Consider the following 17,893-nt stretch of genomic DNA (forward strand, 5'->3'; position numbering starts at 1 on the left):
TACAGCTCCAACATTTTACTAGCAGTTTTAATGGTTTTTCACACAAAATTTGATGTAACATGCTGCACGAAATTTCGATCACACATTTTTACTCCAAAGTTTATATGCAGATCTCTTTTTTTTTGCAAATGGCTCTATCAGTTTGAGGTTTGTGCACACATTAGTTACAAGACTGCTCAAAACAGTTAGGGGATATTTTATTTTCTGTCAGATAATTATAACTATTGGGTATTTTATACATGAATAAATATTTCTTATTTATGGATAGGGTGTAATTGATGAGATATTGTTTAAATAATCTATATTTATTACAAATTTAACAAATTATACATTTTTGCGTGAAATAATTTTAACAAGAATAGCCAAAAACGCTTTTGTTAATTTTTAATAGGGCATATGGTCTCCATTAACAGCCAGAACAGTGGTACATCTTGATTTTATGGATCAGATAAGATGATCAAACAATTCTTGTGGGATATTTCCCAACTCTTTTGTTTCGATTGGATTACAATCTGGTGAACAGGCAGGGCAGTCCATTCGTTCAATACTTCCTTTCTCAAACCACTCTTGTATCAAATTTACATGGTGTGGACGAGCATTGTCATCCATAAAAATGAATTCTTGGCCAATTGCAGCAGTATATGGACGAACTATAGGTTGCAACATCTCATCGTGATACCTTTGGGCTGTTAAGGAACCGTTTTTGATGAAATAGAGATCAGTATGGCCACCTATACTTATTCCATTGCGCCATCAAACTCCAACCTTGATGGGGGTCTTTCACGAACAAACTGTGGGTTATTTATTGTTCCACTTTCATGCCATATCAAGATACTTTGGTTATCTGGTTGCAGACTGAACCTGGACTGATCACTAAAAAGGTACACGAGCCTAATCCTCATTTGTCCGATTGCGGTGTTCCTGTGCCCAAATTCTTTGGGCTCTTTTGTGATTTGCAGTAAGTGTAATGCAAACCATTGGTCTTCGAGCATATAAACCTATGGCATGAAAACAATTTCGAACATTTCCCCTCTCCAGAAAGTGATTCCAAAGTTGCGAAACTACACTTTGAGATACATGACATGCTTGTATGTCATGTATACGACACAACTGACAACTTGCTGTGTTTGTCCAGCTTCTAATTGACCAACGGCTCTCCAAGGAATGGATTCCAGGATATCATGCTGGTCTGCCATTTTTAACAAAATAATGGGTGGTAGGTGACACAAGTTTACAATTGAAGTGATAATTATGCACTGTGGAAGTGAGCGCAATAAGTCATGCTTTTATCCCCCCCCCCCAATGCTAATATGGCTAAGACACATTTAGACGAGTCTTAACATGATTTTGTACGCAGTTGCGTGTTCTACACTGTTGTATATTAAGAATATTTTAAAATATATGTATTACATTTGTAATTTATTTTTATAACTTTATAATTTACAAGAAACCTAAAATATCCCCTAATTGTTTTGAGCAGTATACAAACATGATTACTCATATGGCTCTAACCAAATCACAACACGGGCAACACTGTGTGGACGTTCCAGGAATTAAATTTCCATGTCTCGTATTTCCCCTTTTTAAGACACTCTACTAACTGCATTGATCAGCTTATATCTTTGCTCTAGGTCTTTTCCTGATATCCTGGCATCCAGTTTAAGTGACTCCCATAGATTAGTTCTTTTTACACATTTTTAAATGCTAACATTGCTAGAGTCCTTAAAACTGTCACAGTGTAAGATAGTTTATTATCGTCAATTTCCTGATATGTATCCCTAAGGAGTGTTTAGGTTACTATGACAGCCCTAAATGATTAATTTTACAATATAATTAAACTCCTAACAACAATTTTCATCTAAAGCAATTTATTACTTGTAAGCATTCCAGATATTGTCATATCTGATATATCATGCCTCTCTGACTAAATCAATACACCTAGACTTTGGTCTTCCTCTGGGTCTCTTTCCTGGCATCTTGCATCAAACATCTGTTTTGCTACAGTTTCCTCACACGTTCTGTGTAAGTGGCCATAGTACCTTTAGCTCTGGTGACATTCTTGAGTGCTAATAATGTCAGGTTGTTTTCCAATATCTTCATTTTTAATATGATTCTGCCATTGATGCCATTGGATCACTCTCCTAATTTTTCTCAGATCCATTATTTAAAACTGATTTGAACACTGTCTTGTATACTGCTAGTTTGGTGTTTTGGTTAATTTCTCTTTTATTCTATATAAATTTATTCAGCTAGCTACCCACTATATACCAGCTTTGCTTATTCTGTTGTATATTTCCAGATTTAACCTGCCATCGGGGAACGTCTGTAACCCCTAGACAGCGCATCCCCAGGTGGCAAATTGGGGAATGCCTCCCAGAAATGAGTGGTATTAGAGAAATGAAATAGTGGACCAACAGGTATGCAGCAGAGGAATGGCAAGCCGGCTGCATTAATTGCCTGAAAGATAATCGGCCAGCAAATAGAAGCAGAAATAATGTTATTCTTCTTCTTTTCCATCATTGATAGCCCTTTCTTTTAAGGTTCCAAAGAGATAATGCTTTTGATTTAATAAGATCAGTGCTTAGTGGAATCCGTTTTTGGTTACAGTCTTCGATCCATCTAGAAAAAAGTCTCTCTAATTAGATTGTGTGCATGATGAACTTGAAGCAGCGTTACCTTTCTCTTTGCATTCAGCAGCTTTGCTTATAGTTGATTTACCCATTTTGTGTTCTCTCCTGTCTTTGCTCTGGACTTGCCTTGTTCGTTTTTCATTATTATTTCAAGCTTTTCTTCCTTGCTTAAAATTGCTCTTATAGTTGATTTACCCATTTTGTGTTCTCTCCTGTCTTTGCTCTGGACTTGCCTTGTTCATTTTTCATTATTATTTCAAGCTTTTCTTCCAATGCGATTACTTTTTGAATCATTTTCACACTTCCACTTTTTTGCTCACTACTTCTTTTATTCATGATGAAAGGTTAGGAAACAATACTTTAAAATAAAAAAAAGTAAGGATAACATTTGCAAAGGAAGCACCAGATATGATCAGCAAAATGCTATGTAATTAGCAGACGATATGAATTTTGGAGGTAAATTTGAAACCCAGTGTACATGGAAATAGTGTAGTATGTCATTAAAAATAACTGTAAAATGTTTTAAGTCAGTAACTAAATTATTTCATCTTAGTGAGTGATTTTTTTAGTCATAAAAAATGTATAGATAGAAAAAATTTTTTTAAATCTTTAAAATTTATTTTTAAGATAGGTGCACTAATTGAATTTTAGAGACACACTAATTTGATTGATAAATGCATTAATCAAGGGATTGCTGCATTTGTATATCTGAGTCTACAATTCTCCTTGAAAGCTGTTCTACTTAAATTCTTTTCAAATCCTTTTGTAAATGGTAATCATTTCCTATTTCAATCTGCTGCATTCTCTTATGTCCTGCTCCATTGTGAAGGGATCGCTATCAACAAAAGCATATTCAGCAAGACTTCTTGTTTCTTCTCTTCTGTGAATTTGTGTGCATCTTTATGTTAAAACATGTTAATGATGACTGTACAAACAGAAATCTAGTAGGTACTTAACAATATTATTAGCTTTGCTGTTTTCTGCAAAATTTCCCAAACACAGATATGTTACACTCTAACTTAGCCTATGGATAGACTGGAAGATCTCTTAATTGCAGCTCAGAGACTATTTTACTATTTCTGCGGGTATTCAATAGGACCTAAGGCTGTACCATTTTTAGTTGAGTTCATCACACATTCTATCTCTGATATTAGAATGCATAGACCTTCCATCTGTTAATAAGTATTTTCTGGGTTTTATCTGTTATCAGTAAAGATATCTTGATTTAGTTTTTTTCTTATCTCTGGGTTTTTTAACTTGCCTAGATTAAAACTTTTTTGTTGATGTTTCTTCAGTAGCTTTTAGTCTGATTTTAACTCTGTAACCAGTAGATTATGGTCAGAAGCAATATCTGCACTAGGATAGGTTTTTGTATTCTTCATGGAACTTCGAAATCATTAATTAATTAGCAAGTAATCAGTTTGCTTTCTGACTATATTTGCATTATTATCTTGTGGTGATTGCCAAGTATATAGCCTTCAGGATGGTGCTTAAACCATGTTTGTGATTATTAGCTCCTCTTCTTGACAGAATTGAAAAAGATGGTCTCTCTCTCTCATTTCCTGCTCCCCAAATATATCTCCACTTCTACCTTTCCCAACTTTAGCAATGAAATCACTCATGGTGATGTTAATATTATGTTTATTTGTATTTTTCATTAGTTCTTTTAATCATCATCATCATCATCATCAAATTCCTGCCATGTACCCTCAAGGGGTGTACAGGATATGACAGTACTACATGAAAAAATTACATCATTACTAACTTCCTATCTACAATTTTCCTCCAAATCAGTCTGTTACTTGTCAAGACTCCAACATTATCAGATCTTATATTTCTTTCGTCTAAGGCACTTTGTACCCTATCAATCCACCTATATCTTGGTCTTCCTCTGGGTCGTTTTCCTGCCAACCTGGCAGAGAACACTTGTTTTGCTAATCTTTCCTCTCCCATTCTATTTAAGTGACCATACCATCTGAGATTAGCTCTGCTAACGCATTCCTGGATGCTGACAACGTCAAGTTCTTTCCTAATATTCTCATTTTTAATATGATATTGCCATTGATGCCATCTGTTCACGCCTCTAATCTTTCTCAGGACTCTCATATCTGCGGTCTCTAGTCTTTGGTCAAGTGTTTTACTTCTGACCCAGCTCTCAGATCCATAAGTTAAAATTGGTTTGAACACAGTGTTGTATACAGCTAATTTAGTGTTCCGACTAATTTCTTTCTTATTCCATATGAATTTATTCAATTGACTTCCCACGATACCAGCTTTGCTGATTCTGTTGTCTATTTCTATATTTAGTTTACCATCTTCAGTAAAAATTGTGCCTAAGTAGCTGAAATGTTTTACTTGTTCCACAGGTTTTCCATTCACAACACAGTTGACATTTTCAATGATTCTGCCTATTTTCATTGTCTTTGTCTTTTTATTGCTGACCTTCATACCATATCTATTACAACAGCTATTCAATTTAGTCAGAGAATCTTGCAGACTTGTAGCGGATTTATTTAGAAGTATAACATCATCGGCATAAAGCAAAGAGCTGACATTAACATCTCCAATTTTGATATCAGGTTTAATACCACATTCCTTCATAATGTGATCCATATAGATAATGAATAACAGAGGGGATAATGTACATCCTTGTCTCACACCAGATTTAACATTAAACCATCTTCCTGTACTTCCTTCAATTCTAACTGCTGATAGTTCTTTTAATTGATCATAAAATTCTTTGAGCTCGGTATCATTCTTGTCAGCAGTCAGAGCATAGACCTGTATAAGATGAATATCTAGTGGTTGACCTTTCAGTTTAATAACATTATTCTATCTGTTAGAATAATGTAATTAGAGGATAAGATCAAAAGTGACTTATTGGCATCTTTGTTTAATATTTTTCCAAATCTAGTTTGATGATTATTTTTGCTACTTTCAGAGTGGTACATTATCATGTCATTAACTTGAGTTTTGCCTGATCCTGGCAACCTAATTTCACTAATTCCTAAAATCCCAATTTCAAGTCTTTTCATTTCAAGGATAGCATTACTTAGCTTACCTGCTTCTTACAGGGTTCTGACTTTCCACGTTCCTAATTTTAGTGATCACACCATTTTGAGCACAGAGAATCTTGGCACTCTGCCCATTAAGGGGCAGTGGGAACTCAGGGCCATTTGTGCAGATTCGCTCGTCATGGCTAGTTTGGAGAGAATAGAGCAGTAGTTTCTTTATTTGCTTTCTGCTCTGCAGTATTACAGATCTACATAATAAACTGTATTGCCATTTGCTATTTTCTAATCATGAGCTTTACCACCATCGTTAGACTTCAACCTTGTGTCAGTACTGACAAAGCTGCTTCCCTTTGTCACAGGATGGATTCCTTTAATTTTCCTTGTAACTCTAGGTAGGGGCCCTAACTAGCTGCTGACAGCCAGAGCCAGCTGAGCCCAGGTTGTTTATAGAGGTCTGCTCCTCTGAAGATTCTTCTGCACATTTCACTTTTGGAATATGAATCCTCTTACACTAATTTGTCTGCTGTTCTTCACAGAGGTGTGTTAGCATTCTTGTAGGGAGTGTACCCTACACAAGGTCCAAGGGAGCACAATGGGGATGTGGACTTGCCTCACTCCCCATAAGTCTCTCTCTCTCTCTCACACACACACACATTAAATATGTACATGTACAGATACTCAGATTTAAAACTTAACATTTCAGTTTACATTTGTAAGACTCAAAATCATGGTATCTCTTTCTAATAATATATGAATTAAATCTTCCTTCTTTACATTCATTCAGTTTAAAAATCACATTATTATTATTATGATTGTATGGGCAATTCCATGGAATCCGAAGACTCATCTCATGAGACCCAAACTGCCCACCTAATCTATGATACCCTCTCCTTTAACCCATTAATAGACAAACCATTCTCAATCGACTCCAACAACCCATTCCACTTATTCAAAACTCTTCAAGTAAAAAAATCTACTCCTCACATCACTACTAACCACACTTTTACTCAACTTCTAGGGATAATCTCTTGTTCTATTCCCTCCCCCAGCTAAGTGCTGAAACATTTCTCCTAAGTCGATCCTATAAAATCCTTTAACTAATTTAAATGTTTCTATCACATCCACTCTTTTTCTCTTACCAACTAACTTCTGTAATCTACACCCTCAGTCTCTCAATATACCTTAATCTATGGAACATTCCACACACTACTCGTCATCTTGGTCTCTCGCCATTGAATCTTCTCCACTACTTCCTCATCCTCAAGAAATCCAGGAGACCAGACCTGAGCACAATAATCCATCAAGGCCTTATAAAGAGGAATAGCAAATTCTTATCTCTATGTGTCAGTATGTTCTTCAATAGTCATGAAATCTTATGAGCTACCTTAGCAATATGTTTTCTAAACTTTAAATCTCTGTCTACCATGACCCCTAAATCTCTAGCTTCTTATTTTTCATGGAGTACAGTTCCATCAATGTGGTACACAGCTTGACAATTTCTTATATTATATGACAATATCTTATATGACAATAGTTTATTTATTCCAAAAATGCATGACGTTACATTTCTCCACATTTAACTAATGCCCATTATCTTTTGCCCATACTGACAAGCCTATTTAAATCACCCAACAAACTCTTCCTATTGCCTTGATTAACTATTACTCTACCTAATTTTGCATCATCAGCAAACAACTGAATATTTCCTTCAGATTATTTCCTATATCATTAATATACAAATTAAATAGTAGTCATAGCACTGAATCTTGTGGCACATCATTACTCACCTTGTTTCTCCTGGATTCTGCTCCTCTATCGACCCCTTTTTGATATCCCCATTTGTTCTAATTTGCATAACAGAGTTCCATGTGGTATCCTGTCATGCCTTTCCAAAATCCAGTGGTATCATAGTGTAGCCATTCCCTTTATCCAATGTAGCTGTCACCCTATTATAAAAAGCTAGCGATTATTAAGGCACGACTGACCTTCAACAGAGCCATGTTGCCCCTCATACAGTATATTCTATTCAACTATTCTTGAATTCACTTTTTTTGAGAATTTTTCCAGTACATTTACCACCACTTCTGAGAAACTGAATGGTGTATAATTTGCTTTAATTTATAATTTATTAAGCCTGTGTAGCTCAGTGGATGTGGTGTTTGCATGCCACGACACTTGGCCGCACGAAGAAAGACTTGGTTTCGAGTCTAGTCGGCGACTAGAGGAAATTTTTCTAAGCCTTTTTCGACCGGTTCCCGAGTTAGTCGATCTCTGGCACGGGCTAGCGGGTTTTTCGTCCCGTAAACTCAAGAAAATCGACCGTAGAACCCACATTATTTCAGACATTAAATATATTGTGTTAGGGACCACGAGATGGCGGCACATCTGAGCCATCTCTCTTCACTGTGTACCGCTTAATTAGTGATAGCCTTGGGCCATCTTTCTCTGATTGGTACCAGTGGAGATTGAACTGCCCACTCAGTTTCCAAAAGTTAGATAGGGCTAAATGGCCTCGCCTACTCCCCATATATGGGAATAAAAAGGCGTTAGCTGATTTTTATTTTTTTTTTTATAATTTATTATACGATTTATATAATTTATTATTTTATAAGTTATTATAATTTAATTATAAATAAATGCAATGGATACACTGTAGAATTAAATTTTTCTAAAGCACTTCCACCACTTTTTTGAAAGAGAGTTAGCTGGTCTCATATGGAGGCAGTTTCTTCCCTCCTAGAAACTCAGGTTTTTCATCATGCAAAAACTTTTCAGAAAATGTTGTCATGATTAATCTTCATGTAGATTTCAGTTGCAAGGATTAGGAATATATGAAGAAGAGGGAGAGAAAATCATCATCATCATCTCTAAAATCTTGAATAGTATATCCATAATAGACTGTGAATGAACTTGAGTTAGCTTCAGAACTGTGAAGTGATATTTGATCAAATGATTCTTAGGTGCACTGATTTTTTTTTTTTTATTCGTGTGGGGCTGCCCCCATTCCTTGATTGCCCCTTAGGACTGGTTGAGCTCTGCTAATGAGGGTTTAAATGCTATATCCTATGACTGTATCCTGTGTGTATATGGGGCTAGTTTGCTTGCTTGAGGAATGAAAAACCCCAGATAAACTTGGGGGGGGGGGCTGTTCATGCCCAAGACCGACTAACTTGGCTATGGCTGGGAAAAATCCTTAAAGCTCCCCATGTTGGCGATGGGAATCGAACCTAGGACACTCTTCCTTATGCATATGGTTGCGAAGCACAGCCACTAGACTAATTGCACGGACAGGTGCACTGATGAAAAGTGTTAAATTCAGATTTATCTGTAACTGTATCATTGTACATTTTACCAGAAAGAGAAGGTTCCATTTTCCATTATGAATTCAGATGCAATTAGTCAGCATTGTTGGTTGAATAATGCTTCTACTCATCTCCAACCCATAGGGTTGGTTGGGTTTGAATTCCACTGTAAATGTGGATGTTTTTGAAGAATTTTAGGTGGTAAATGGAATTTCATTTCCTGACCATCACCACTCTGCTTATTGGAGATGTGAAGTGGTTTGAAAAAAGTTTCATTTTTGGTCTTCAGAGCAGTATTTCCAGATTATATAACTATTAATATAATCATATATAATCTCTTTCTTTCTCTCTCTCTCTCTACTAACTTCTCAGTTAGGAGGGGTTAATGCAATATATAAGTGTAGCTATACACTGAAAATGCTGACATATAGCCTGTTGAATTCATCAGATCTTTATTTTGTTCCCTTGAAGTTCCTCATCCTGGAGTTTAGGAGATCTGATGCAACATCTACTGTGGATAAACTTGTGAACATAAGGCTTCTCTGCTCATATTATTAGCATCTCATGGTACGATGCCATGTACTGATCAAAAAATATGGCTGCTTTTCCTGATATTCTGCTGAAAAGTAGTCAGAAGATTGTTGAACTCTCAGTTGAGCTATATAAATTTATGTCCTTTCAGTTTGTTTAATAAGTCCAAAGTGCATATGAAAAAATAAAGATATGGTTTAATTATGGTAGCATGTAACATACACTAGCATTCCAAAATTGAATTGGTAGTTGGCCTGGATAATGATGTTTAGTTTGAACAATCCTATGCTGTTAATTTAATATATGTGTTTCTAAGCATTTTTACTTATGTTTGACACTGATAATGACAAGTGGCTGTGTAATATAAAACTGTTGAGCTATTAGATTATTTATCTATTTAAGTTATCTTTAAAGGTGATTAAATATCAATTGCATTTCATGACAATTAATTGTTTTTTCAGCAGACACATGCTTTCAATATATCCCAAATTTTACTAATTCTAGCATCTTTTTTTTCCTCCTCTCTCTAATTTCTGACATCACCATTCTGCTTATTGGAGATGTGAGTGGTTTGAAAAAAAAGTTTTTTTTAAAAAAATCTTATTAATCATTTAAGCATACTACAGTTCCATCACCAGATGTTGTCACTGCATTATTTACATGCTATCATTACAAATGTCTCTAATTGAACAATGGGTTGTGGTTTTGTATATTATCGAAATAATTCACTTCCTGAATGTTGTATAATATTTCTTGCTATTCAAAAGCTGAAGTTAAGGATACTGGCTGCTTCCCCCCCTCCCCCTATAGGCTAGAAAAGCATAAAACATAATACAGAGTAAGAAGATTAGTTTGCCTCACGAAAATTAGAGAGTAAAGATACACTATGTTGTGTTTTTAAGCAAGCATAAATAAATGTAATGGTACCTCAAAGATGAAATAATTACTTATACAGTGTGATGATATGCAGTATGTATAAGAATAAATTTTTTTGCAAACAATTATACAACATGGTTCTTAGTTGATGTTTAAATTATTTTAACAATTTTTTAATTAGTTTATTTCATATGTGCTTATGTGTATGTAACTTTTATATTTAAATAGGTGATGTCATACATTCAGATACATCACAGTCAGTGGGAAGGTAAGTCATGAAGTTCAGTTATTTTATCTATTAAATCTGTAGAAACATACCAGAAGTTGACGTGTCACTTTTTTTTAAAATTTTTATTTTTATTTATTTATTTTTTTTTTTACCCAAACTGAGTATTCTGTAGGTTCTTGTTTCTTTAAAGAAGATCTACAGGATGGCAAAACTCCGGTATGTCAGTACTCAGTTCAGAGTCACTGAAATGAATCAGAATGATTTCCTTGCTTTTCACAACTTCTCGGTTATGTGTTGGCCAAACAAAACCTGTATGATAGAGAGAAAATGTAGTGGTTCAACATTAAATGGCTGCAGTATACTTCTGCTTTAGACAAAATCTAAAAGTACTGCCTATATGCTGAAACACCATTTGGATCTAGAGAGAAGAAGGTAAGGGAGACCTATTGGAGTGAATATGATAAGTGCCTCTCTCTCTCTTCTACATCCTTGAGAATCAATTCTCTTAAGGAAGGAATTCTCTCATCGGTCTTGACAACTTATTTGAGTAGGTTCAAGAGTTTCTTGTAGAACTTGATTTTTCATAAGCTCTAGAACATTCTTCTTCTTCCTAGCATTATGTCCCACTTGGTGAAGGATCTGCTGTTTTGCATTTGACCCCTCATTTCATTTGGTTTGTAGCGTCAGTAGGGCAGGCGCCTGTAGCATGCATTTCTTCTTTTAGGCTGCCCATTCATCACTTTTTTGGTTATCCTTTAGGCCAGGGGTCGGCAACCGGCAGGCTGCATGCGGCCCAAATGTGCATTTTTGGCTTCCCATAAAAGATTGACCATACTTACATGGCATGTGATCCGTATGTTGAATTATTTAAATAATACATTTTATAATATGAATAATAAATTAAAAATAATTTTATACCTATACTTTGTGGTATCGCCATGCAACTTGGCACAAGTCAACCTTGTGAGTCATCATTAGTGGAGATAACAAAGGCAACTTCATCCGAAGCTGATATTTTGACACACTTTTGCAGTAGTGTTCCCTGGTCCGTCTTTTAATATAATTCAATGATATTAACTATTATTTTCGGAGGATATATATTTGTTAAAAATAATTTCAAAAATGGGTTCAAGAAAATATAAAATTGCAGATAAAGGAAGAAGGGTTAATGATGAATGGAACAGCAGGTACTTCTTTACTGAAAATGGGGGTAAGCCACATTGTCTTATTTGTCATAAAAGTGCTATTGTTATGAAAGAATATAATATCAGACGTCATTGTGAGGATGAACATGAAAGCCAATACAAGAATTTGAACTGCGAACTTACAAAAAATCAATTAATAAATTACAAGCTTCTTTGACTGCTCAAGCAAAACATATTTAAGAAGCAAAGCGATTCATAATGAATTGCTTGTTTGTGCTAGTTATGTCGTAGTGGAACTGGTTGGTGAAAGAAGGAAGGCCTTATACAGATTCAGAATTTATTAAATGATATTTATTAGTTGTAATTGAACAAATATGCTTGCTGCCCGATTATTAAAAATAAAAGTTGAATGTGGCCTGCGAGTCTTAAAAGGTTGCTGACCCCTGCTTTAGGTCATCTGGGCTAAGTGTAAGGACCTGTTCTTCAACGGAACATTCATAATGCACTCCTGTAAAATCAGAAAGAAAAAGTGCACATATCAACTGCTGCCATATGACTACAGAAATAACAGATAGATTAGCAGTTCAAAACTTGTGCTTGGAGTACAGTTGTGCTAACTTTGGCAGTTTTTGAGGAGACTTCTATTTTTTTAAAATCATAATCATGAGAAATTGTAATATTCTGAAATTCTCTATGACAGCACATGCAATCATAAAGTTTGGAAGATACGTCATGCCTAGTAGAGGTCAGGCCTTTTCTGATGTGTGATTATAACTCCTTTCCATATTTTTTATAAATTTTAAGTAAACATAATATACCATTATGGAGACTTTGGATAAGTCTCTCATTGATAGATTTTATTTTACTTAAAATAATAATAATACACTTTTGGTGTTTCTTTTGAACCTATTTAGCTTTAGATCATCTGCTCTTTTCTTAACAAACTCTTTTGAAAATTCCAGTCTTCAGAAATTGTGTTCCCCTTATTTTGTAGCTCAGTAGAAGTGGCATTTGCACTCTACAGTGCTTGACTGCACGACGAAAGGCGTTCGAATCTAGTCACCGACTAGAGGAACTTTTTCTAAGCCTTTTCTCGTCAGGTTCCAGAGTCTTAAAAGGTTGCTGACCCCTGCTTAGTCGATCTTTGGCACGGGCTAGCGGGTTTTTCATCCCGTAAACTCAAGAAAACTGACCGTCGAACCCACACTATTTTGAGACATTCAATATATTGTGTTGGGGTTAGGGACCACCAGATGGCGGCACTTACTAGCCCACTTCTTCACTATGTGCCGATTAATTAGTGATAGCCTTGGGCCAGCTATCTCTGATTGGCTACCAGTGGAGATTGAACTGCCCACTCAGTCTCCAAAAGTTAGATAGCGCTTAAAACTGCCTCGCCTGCGCTCTATACCGGAAACAAAAGGGCATTAGCTGATTTTTTTTTTTTTTTTTTTTTTTTTTTTTTCAACACACTCATTATTTTCAATAAAAGTAGTTATTTGTTCTAATAGAGTTGGTCTCTTGTTGTTTCTTTTAATTAACTGGTCTCCAGAGAAGAATCCACTTCATATTTGATTTCACATACTTATTGGCAAGTAATTTTGCTTTGTAAGATCATTGCATTGGTTTGTGCTTTGTTTCCTCACCCATAATTTCACGTATGGATGAGGAAATTTTTTTTCTCCATTTGCAGCCATTTGGTGGATGTTTTTGGAAAATTCATGGTTTGTATGACTACTAGTCAAGTCATAATGATTCATGGAATGTGCATATAGAGTATGCTGTATTTGATTTCAGTGGAGATACCTGTTTATAGAGTGATGTGCATGTTTTTATAAGGACGGTATCTATTCTGATTGTTTTTATGCAAACTGTATTAAAATAAGTAAAAGAATCATGATTCCAAATTGTTGTTGACTTTACAGTGTATAATACTCAATTTATCCTCTTTCAGTAATCTGCTAGGGTTGCTTAAGGGTCAAAGCTGTATAACTGAAAGGAGACCTCCACATGGCCTTTAAAGGAATGCGGAGAACTAACCGGGACTTCTGACCTAATGTCCAATCCTCACCTTCTCGTGGGGCACCCTGTCGGGTATCTACCTGGATACTAAACAAATAAGGATAGGCTGGCAATTTGGGATTTAGCTGACCAAATAGTAATTCTTATTGGCTTCCAAAATGATGGTACAATATCACAAAATTTCATCCCGGCTGGGGCGTCGCCCAGTTAAACAAGGCCTCCCCCCCGTTGTTTACACCAGGAAACCAGGGTGAACAGCGAAAAGTCAGCTACTGGAACAAACCTGAAAGCACACCCCAAACACAACCACTTCTAAGGTAGATGGAGGAATTTTTTGAGGATTTAGAGAAAGCATCTGACACAATAAAAAATGAAAAGTTGGTCCTTGTTTGGGATTTAAATAGCAGAGTAGGAAATGATAGTCAGACATACAAAAATATATTAGGAAAATTTGGAGAAAACAGCAACGCTCATAATAATGGCAAATATTTGTTGGATTTCTGCTCAGGACATGCACTGGTTATTACTAACACCATGTTCCAACATAAAAATGTGCACAAATTCACATGGAGAGAAGAGGCAAGAAATAAGAAAAGTCTCATTGACTATGTTATTGTTGATAGTGATATTTTCTCCCTGGTGCAGGACACCAGAGTGTACAGAGGATTTGAAATTGGAAGTGATCAGTATTTAGTCTTGAGCAGGAAAAATTGAATTTCATATTGAAAAGAATAACATGTAAGAAAGTTTTAAAGCGAATAAAAGTTGAGCAGCTCTCAGATGTGAACTGTAGACTAAAATACACCAAGCTTATTGAAGAAAAAATGAAAGAGTTTGAGAACAGGAACCAAACTTTAGAGATTCAGTGGCAAGCCTTGAAGAGCCAGAGAGGCATGTTGTGAGGTTGTTTGCAAGGATAGAAAAATCATGGTGGACACAGGAAGTTAAAGATGCAGTGAAGGAAAAGAACAAAGCATATCAAAAGTTCCTGGCAAATAAGTCAGCTTGTGTTCTTAGAGAATACAGAGACAAATGTAAGAAAGTGAAACACTGTGTAAAACTAGTTAACAAAAGTCATCGGAGGACTTCTAATAAATATCAAGAAGTTGACAAATATTTTGGAGGTTGCTGAAGAAGCTAAGAAATGGAGGAAAGAGGTTAGAGATGATGTAGGTGACATGAAAATTGGAGAAAAAGATATCCTTGAAGTATGGAGTAATTACTTCAAGAAATTGCTAAATGAAACAAGCAGTGATAGCACAGTGGTAAAAAACACTCAACACGCATACAATCAGGAATACATATCCATAATTGAAGTAGAAAAAGCCATCAATCAATGGCTTAAAATGTGGAAAGGCAGCAGGAGTAAATGATGTTCGACCAGAAATGCTGAAGTATGGTGGTATAAAAGTGTTGCAGTGGCTGCACTGCATAGATCAGAAGGCCTGGACAGAGGGACGAATTCCCGATGATTGGAGTAGAGCTCTCATAGTACCCATATATAAAAAGGGAAATAAAACTGAATGTGAGAATTACAGAGGTATTTCCCTACTAAGTGTTCCTGGCAAGATCTATGCAAGTATGCTTGAGAAACGATTGAGAAGAATTGTTGAAGAACAAGGTGGATTCAGACCAAATAGAGGCTGTCAGGATCAGATCTTCACTTTACGACAAATAGTGGAGAAATCATGGGAATATAACCAATATCTGTATTTGAGTTTTGTAGATCTGGAAAAGGCATATGATAAGGTGCCAAGAGAGAAGCTATTCAATATGCTACAGTTATATGCTATAAATGGGGCATTATATCAAGCAGTACTTAGTCTTTATTTGAGTTGTATGTCAGCAGTTAGAATTGAAGGAAGTACAGGAAAATGTTTTAATGTTAAATCTGGTGTGAGACATGGATGTACATTATCCCCTCTGTTATTCATTATCTGTATGGATCACATTATGAATTAAACTGTATTAAACATGATATCAAAATTGGAGGTGTTAAAGTCAGCTCTTTGTTTTATACGGACGATGTTATATTTCTAAATAAATCTGCTACGAGTCTGCAAGATTCCTTGACTAAATTGAATAACTGTTCTAATAGATATGGTATGAAGGTCGGCAATAAAAAGACAAAGACAATGAAAATAGGCAGAATCATTGAAAATGTCAACTGTGTTGTGAATGGAGAACCTGTGGAACAAGTAAAACATTTCACCTACTCAGGCACGATTTTTGTGAAGATGGTAAATTAAATATGGAAATAAACAACAGAATTAATAAAGCTGGTATAGAAGGAAGTCAATTGAATAAATTCATATGGAATAAGAGAGAAAATTAGTCGGAACACTAAATTTGCTGTATACAAGACAGTGTTCAAACCAGTTTTAACGGGATCTGAAAGCTGGGTCAGAAGTAAAACACTTGACCAAAGACTAGAGACCACAGATATGAGAGTCCTGAGAAAGATTATAGGCGTGAACAGATGACATCAATGACAACATCATGTTAAAAACGATGATATTAGGAAAGAACTTGACATTTCAGCATCCAGGAATGCATTAGCAGAGCTAATCTCATGTGGTATGGTCATTTAAACAGAATGGATGAGGAAAGATTGGCAAAACAAGTGTTCTCTCTTGGTTGGCAGGAAAATGACCCAGAGGAAGACCAAGATATAGGTGGATTGATACGGTACAAAGTGCCTTAGACGACAGAAATATCATCATCATCATCAAATTCCTGCCATGTACCCTCAAGGGGTGTACAGGATATGACAGTACTACATGAAAAAATTACATCATTACTAACTTCCTATCTACAATTTTCCTCCAAATCAGTCTGTTACTTGTCAAGACTCCAACATTATCAGATCATATATTTGTATCGTCTAAGGCACTTTGTACCGTATCAATCCACCTATATCTTGGTCTTCCTCTGGATCGTTTTCCTGCCAACCTGTCAGAGAACACTTGTTTTGCTAATCTTTCCTCTCCCATTCTATTTAAGTGACCATACCACCTGAGATTAGCTCTGCTAACTCATTCCTGGATGCTGACAATGTCAAGTTCTTTCCTAATATCCTCATTTTTAATATGATATTGCCATTGATGCCATCTGTTCATGCCTATAATCTTTCTCAGGACTCTCATATCTGCGGTCTCTAGTCTTTGGTCAAGTGTTTTACTTCTGACTCAGCTCTCAGATCCATAAGTTAAAACTGGTTTGAACACTATCTTGTATACAGCTAATTTAGTGTTCCGACTAATTTCTTTCTTATTCCATATGAATTTATTCACTTCCCACCATACCAGCTTTGCTGATTCTGTTGTCTATTTCTATATTTAATTTACCATCTTCAGTAAAAATCGTGCCTATGTAGCTGAAATGTTTTACTTGTTCCACAGGTTCTCCATTCACAACACAGTTGACATTTTCAATGATTCTGCCTATTTTCATTGTCTTTGTCTTTTTATTGCTGACCTTCATACCATATCTGTTACAACAGCTATTCAATTTAGTCAGAGAATCTTGCAGACGTAGCGGATTTATTTAGAAGTATAACATCATCTGCATAAAGCAAAGAGCTGACATTAACATCTCCAATTTTGATATCAGGTTTAATACCACATTCCTTCATAATGTGATCCATATAGATAATGAATAACAGAGGGGATGACGTCCATCCTTGTCTCACACCAGATTTAACATTAAACCATCTTCCTGTACTTCCGTCAATTCTAACTGCTGACTTACAACTCAAATAAAGACTAAGTATTGCTTGATATAATGCCCCATTGACATGCATATAACTGCAGTGTATTGAATAGCTTCTCTCTTGGCACCTTGTCATATGCCTTTTCCAAATCGACAAAACTTAAATACAGATCTTTGTTGTATTCCCATGCTTTCTCGACTATTTGTCGTAAAGTGAAGATCTGATCCTGACAGCCTCTATTTGGCCTGAATCCAGCTTGTTCTTCACCAAGTTTTTGTTCCACAATTCTTCTCAACCGTTTCTCAAGTATACTTGCATAGATCTTGCCAGGAACACTCAGTAGGAAAATTCCTCTGTAATTCTCACATTCAGTTTTATTTCCCTTTTTATATATGGGTACTATGAGAGCTCTACTCCAATCATCAGGAATTT

The 17,893-nt window shown here is 35.7% G+C and overlaps 1 protein-coding gene across 1 annotated transcript in view; it reads left to right on the top strand.

Annotated features, from left to right (window-relative positions):
• The window catches only part of LOC150099879 (uncharacterized), a 434,429-nt gene that overhangs the window by 393,351 nt on the left and 23,185 nt on the right, over positions 1-17,893 (top strand). The window contains exon 24 of the mRNA XM_090403509.1: positions 10,582-10,621. Coding sequence (XP_090259635.1) covers positions 10,582-10,621 — 40 coding nt within the window. The remainder of the gene's footprint in view (positions 1-10,581; positions 10,622-17,893) is intronic.

The sequence above is a fragment of the Typopeltis vanoorti genome, chromosome 14, assembly GCF_054136105.1.
Source record: "Typopeltis vanoorti isolate ZY-2024b chromosome 14, IOZ_Tvanoo_1.0, whole genome shotgun sequence".
NCBI classification, from domain to species: Eukaryota; Metazoa; Arthropoda; class Arachnida; order Uropygi; family Thelyphonidae; genus Typopeltis; species Typopeltis vanoorti.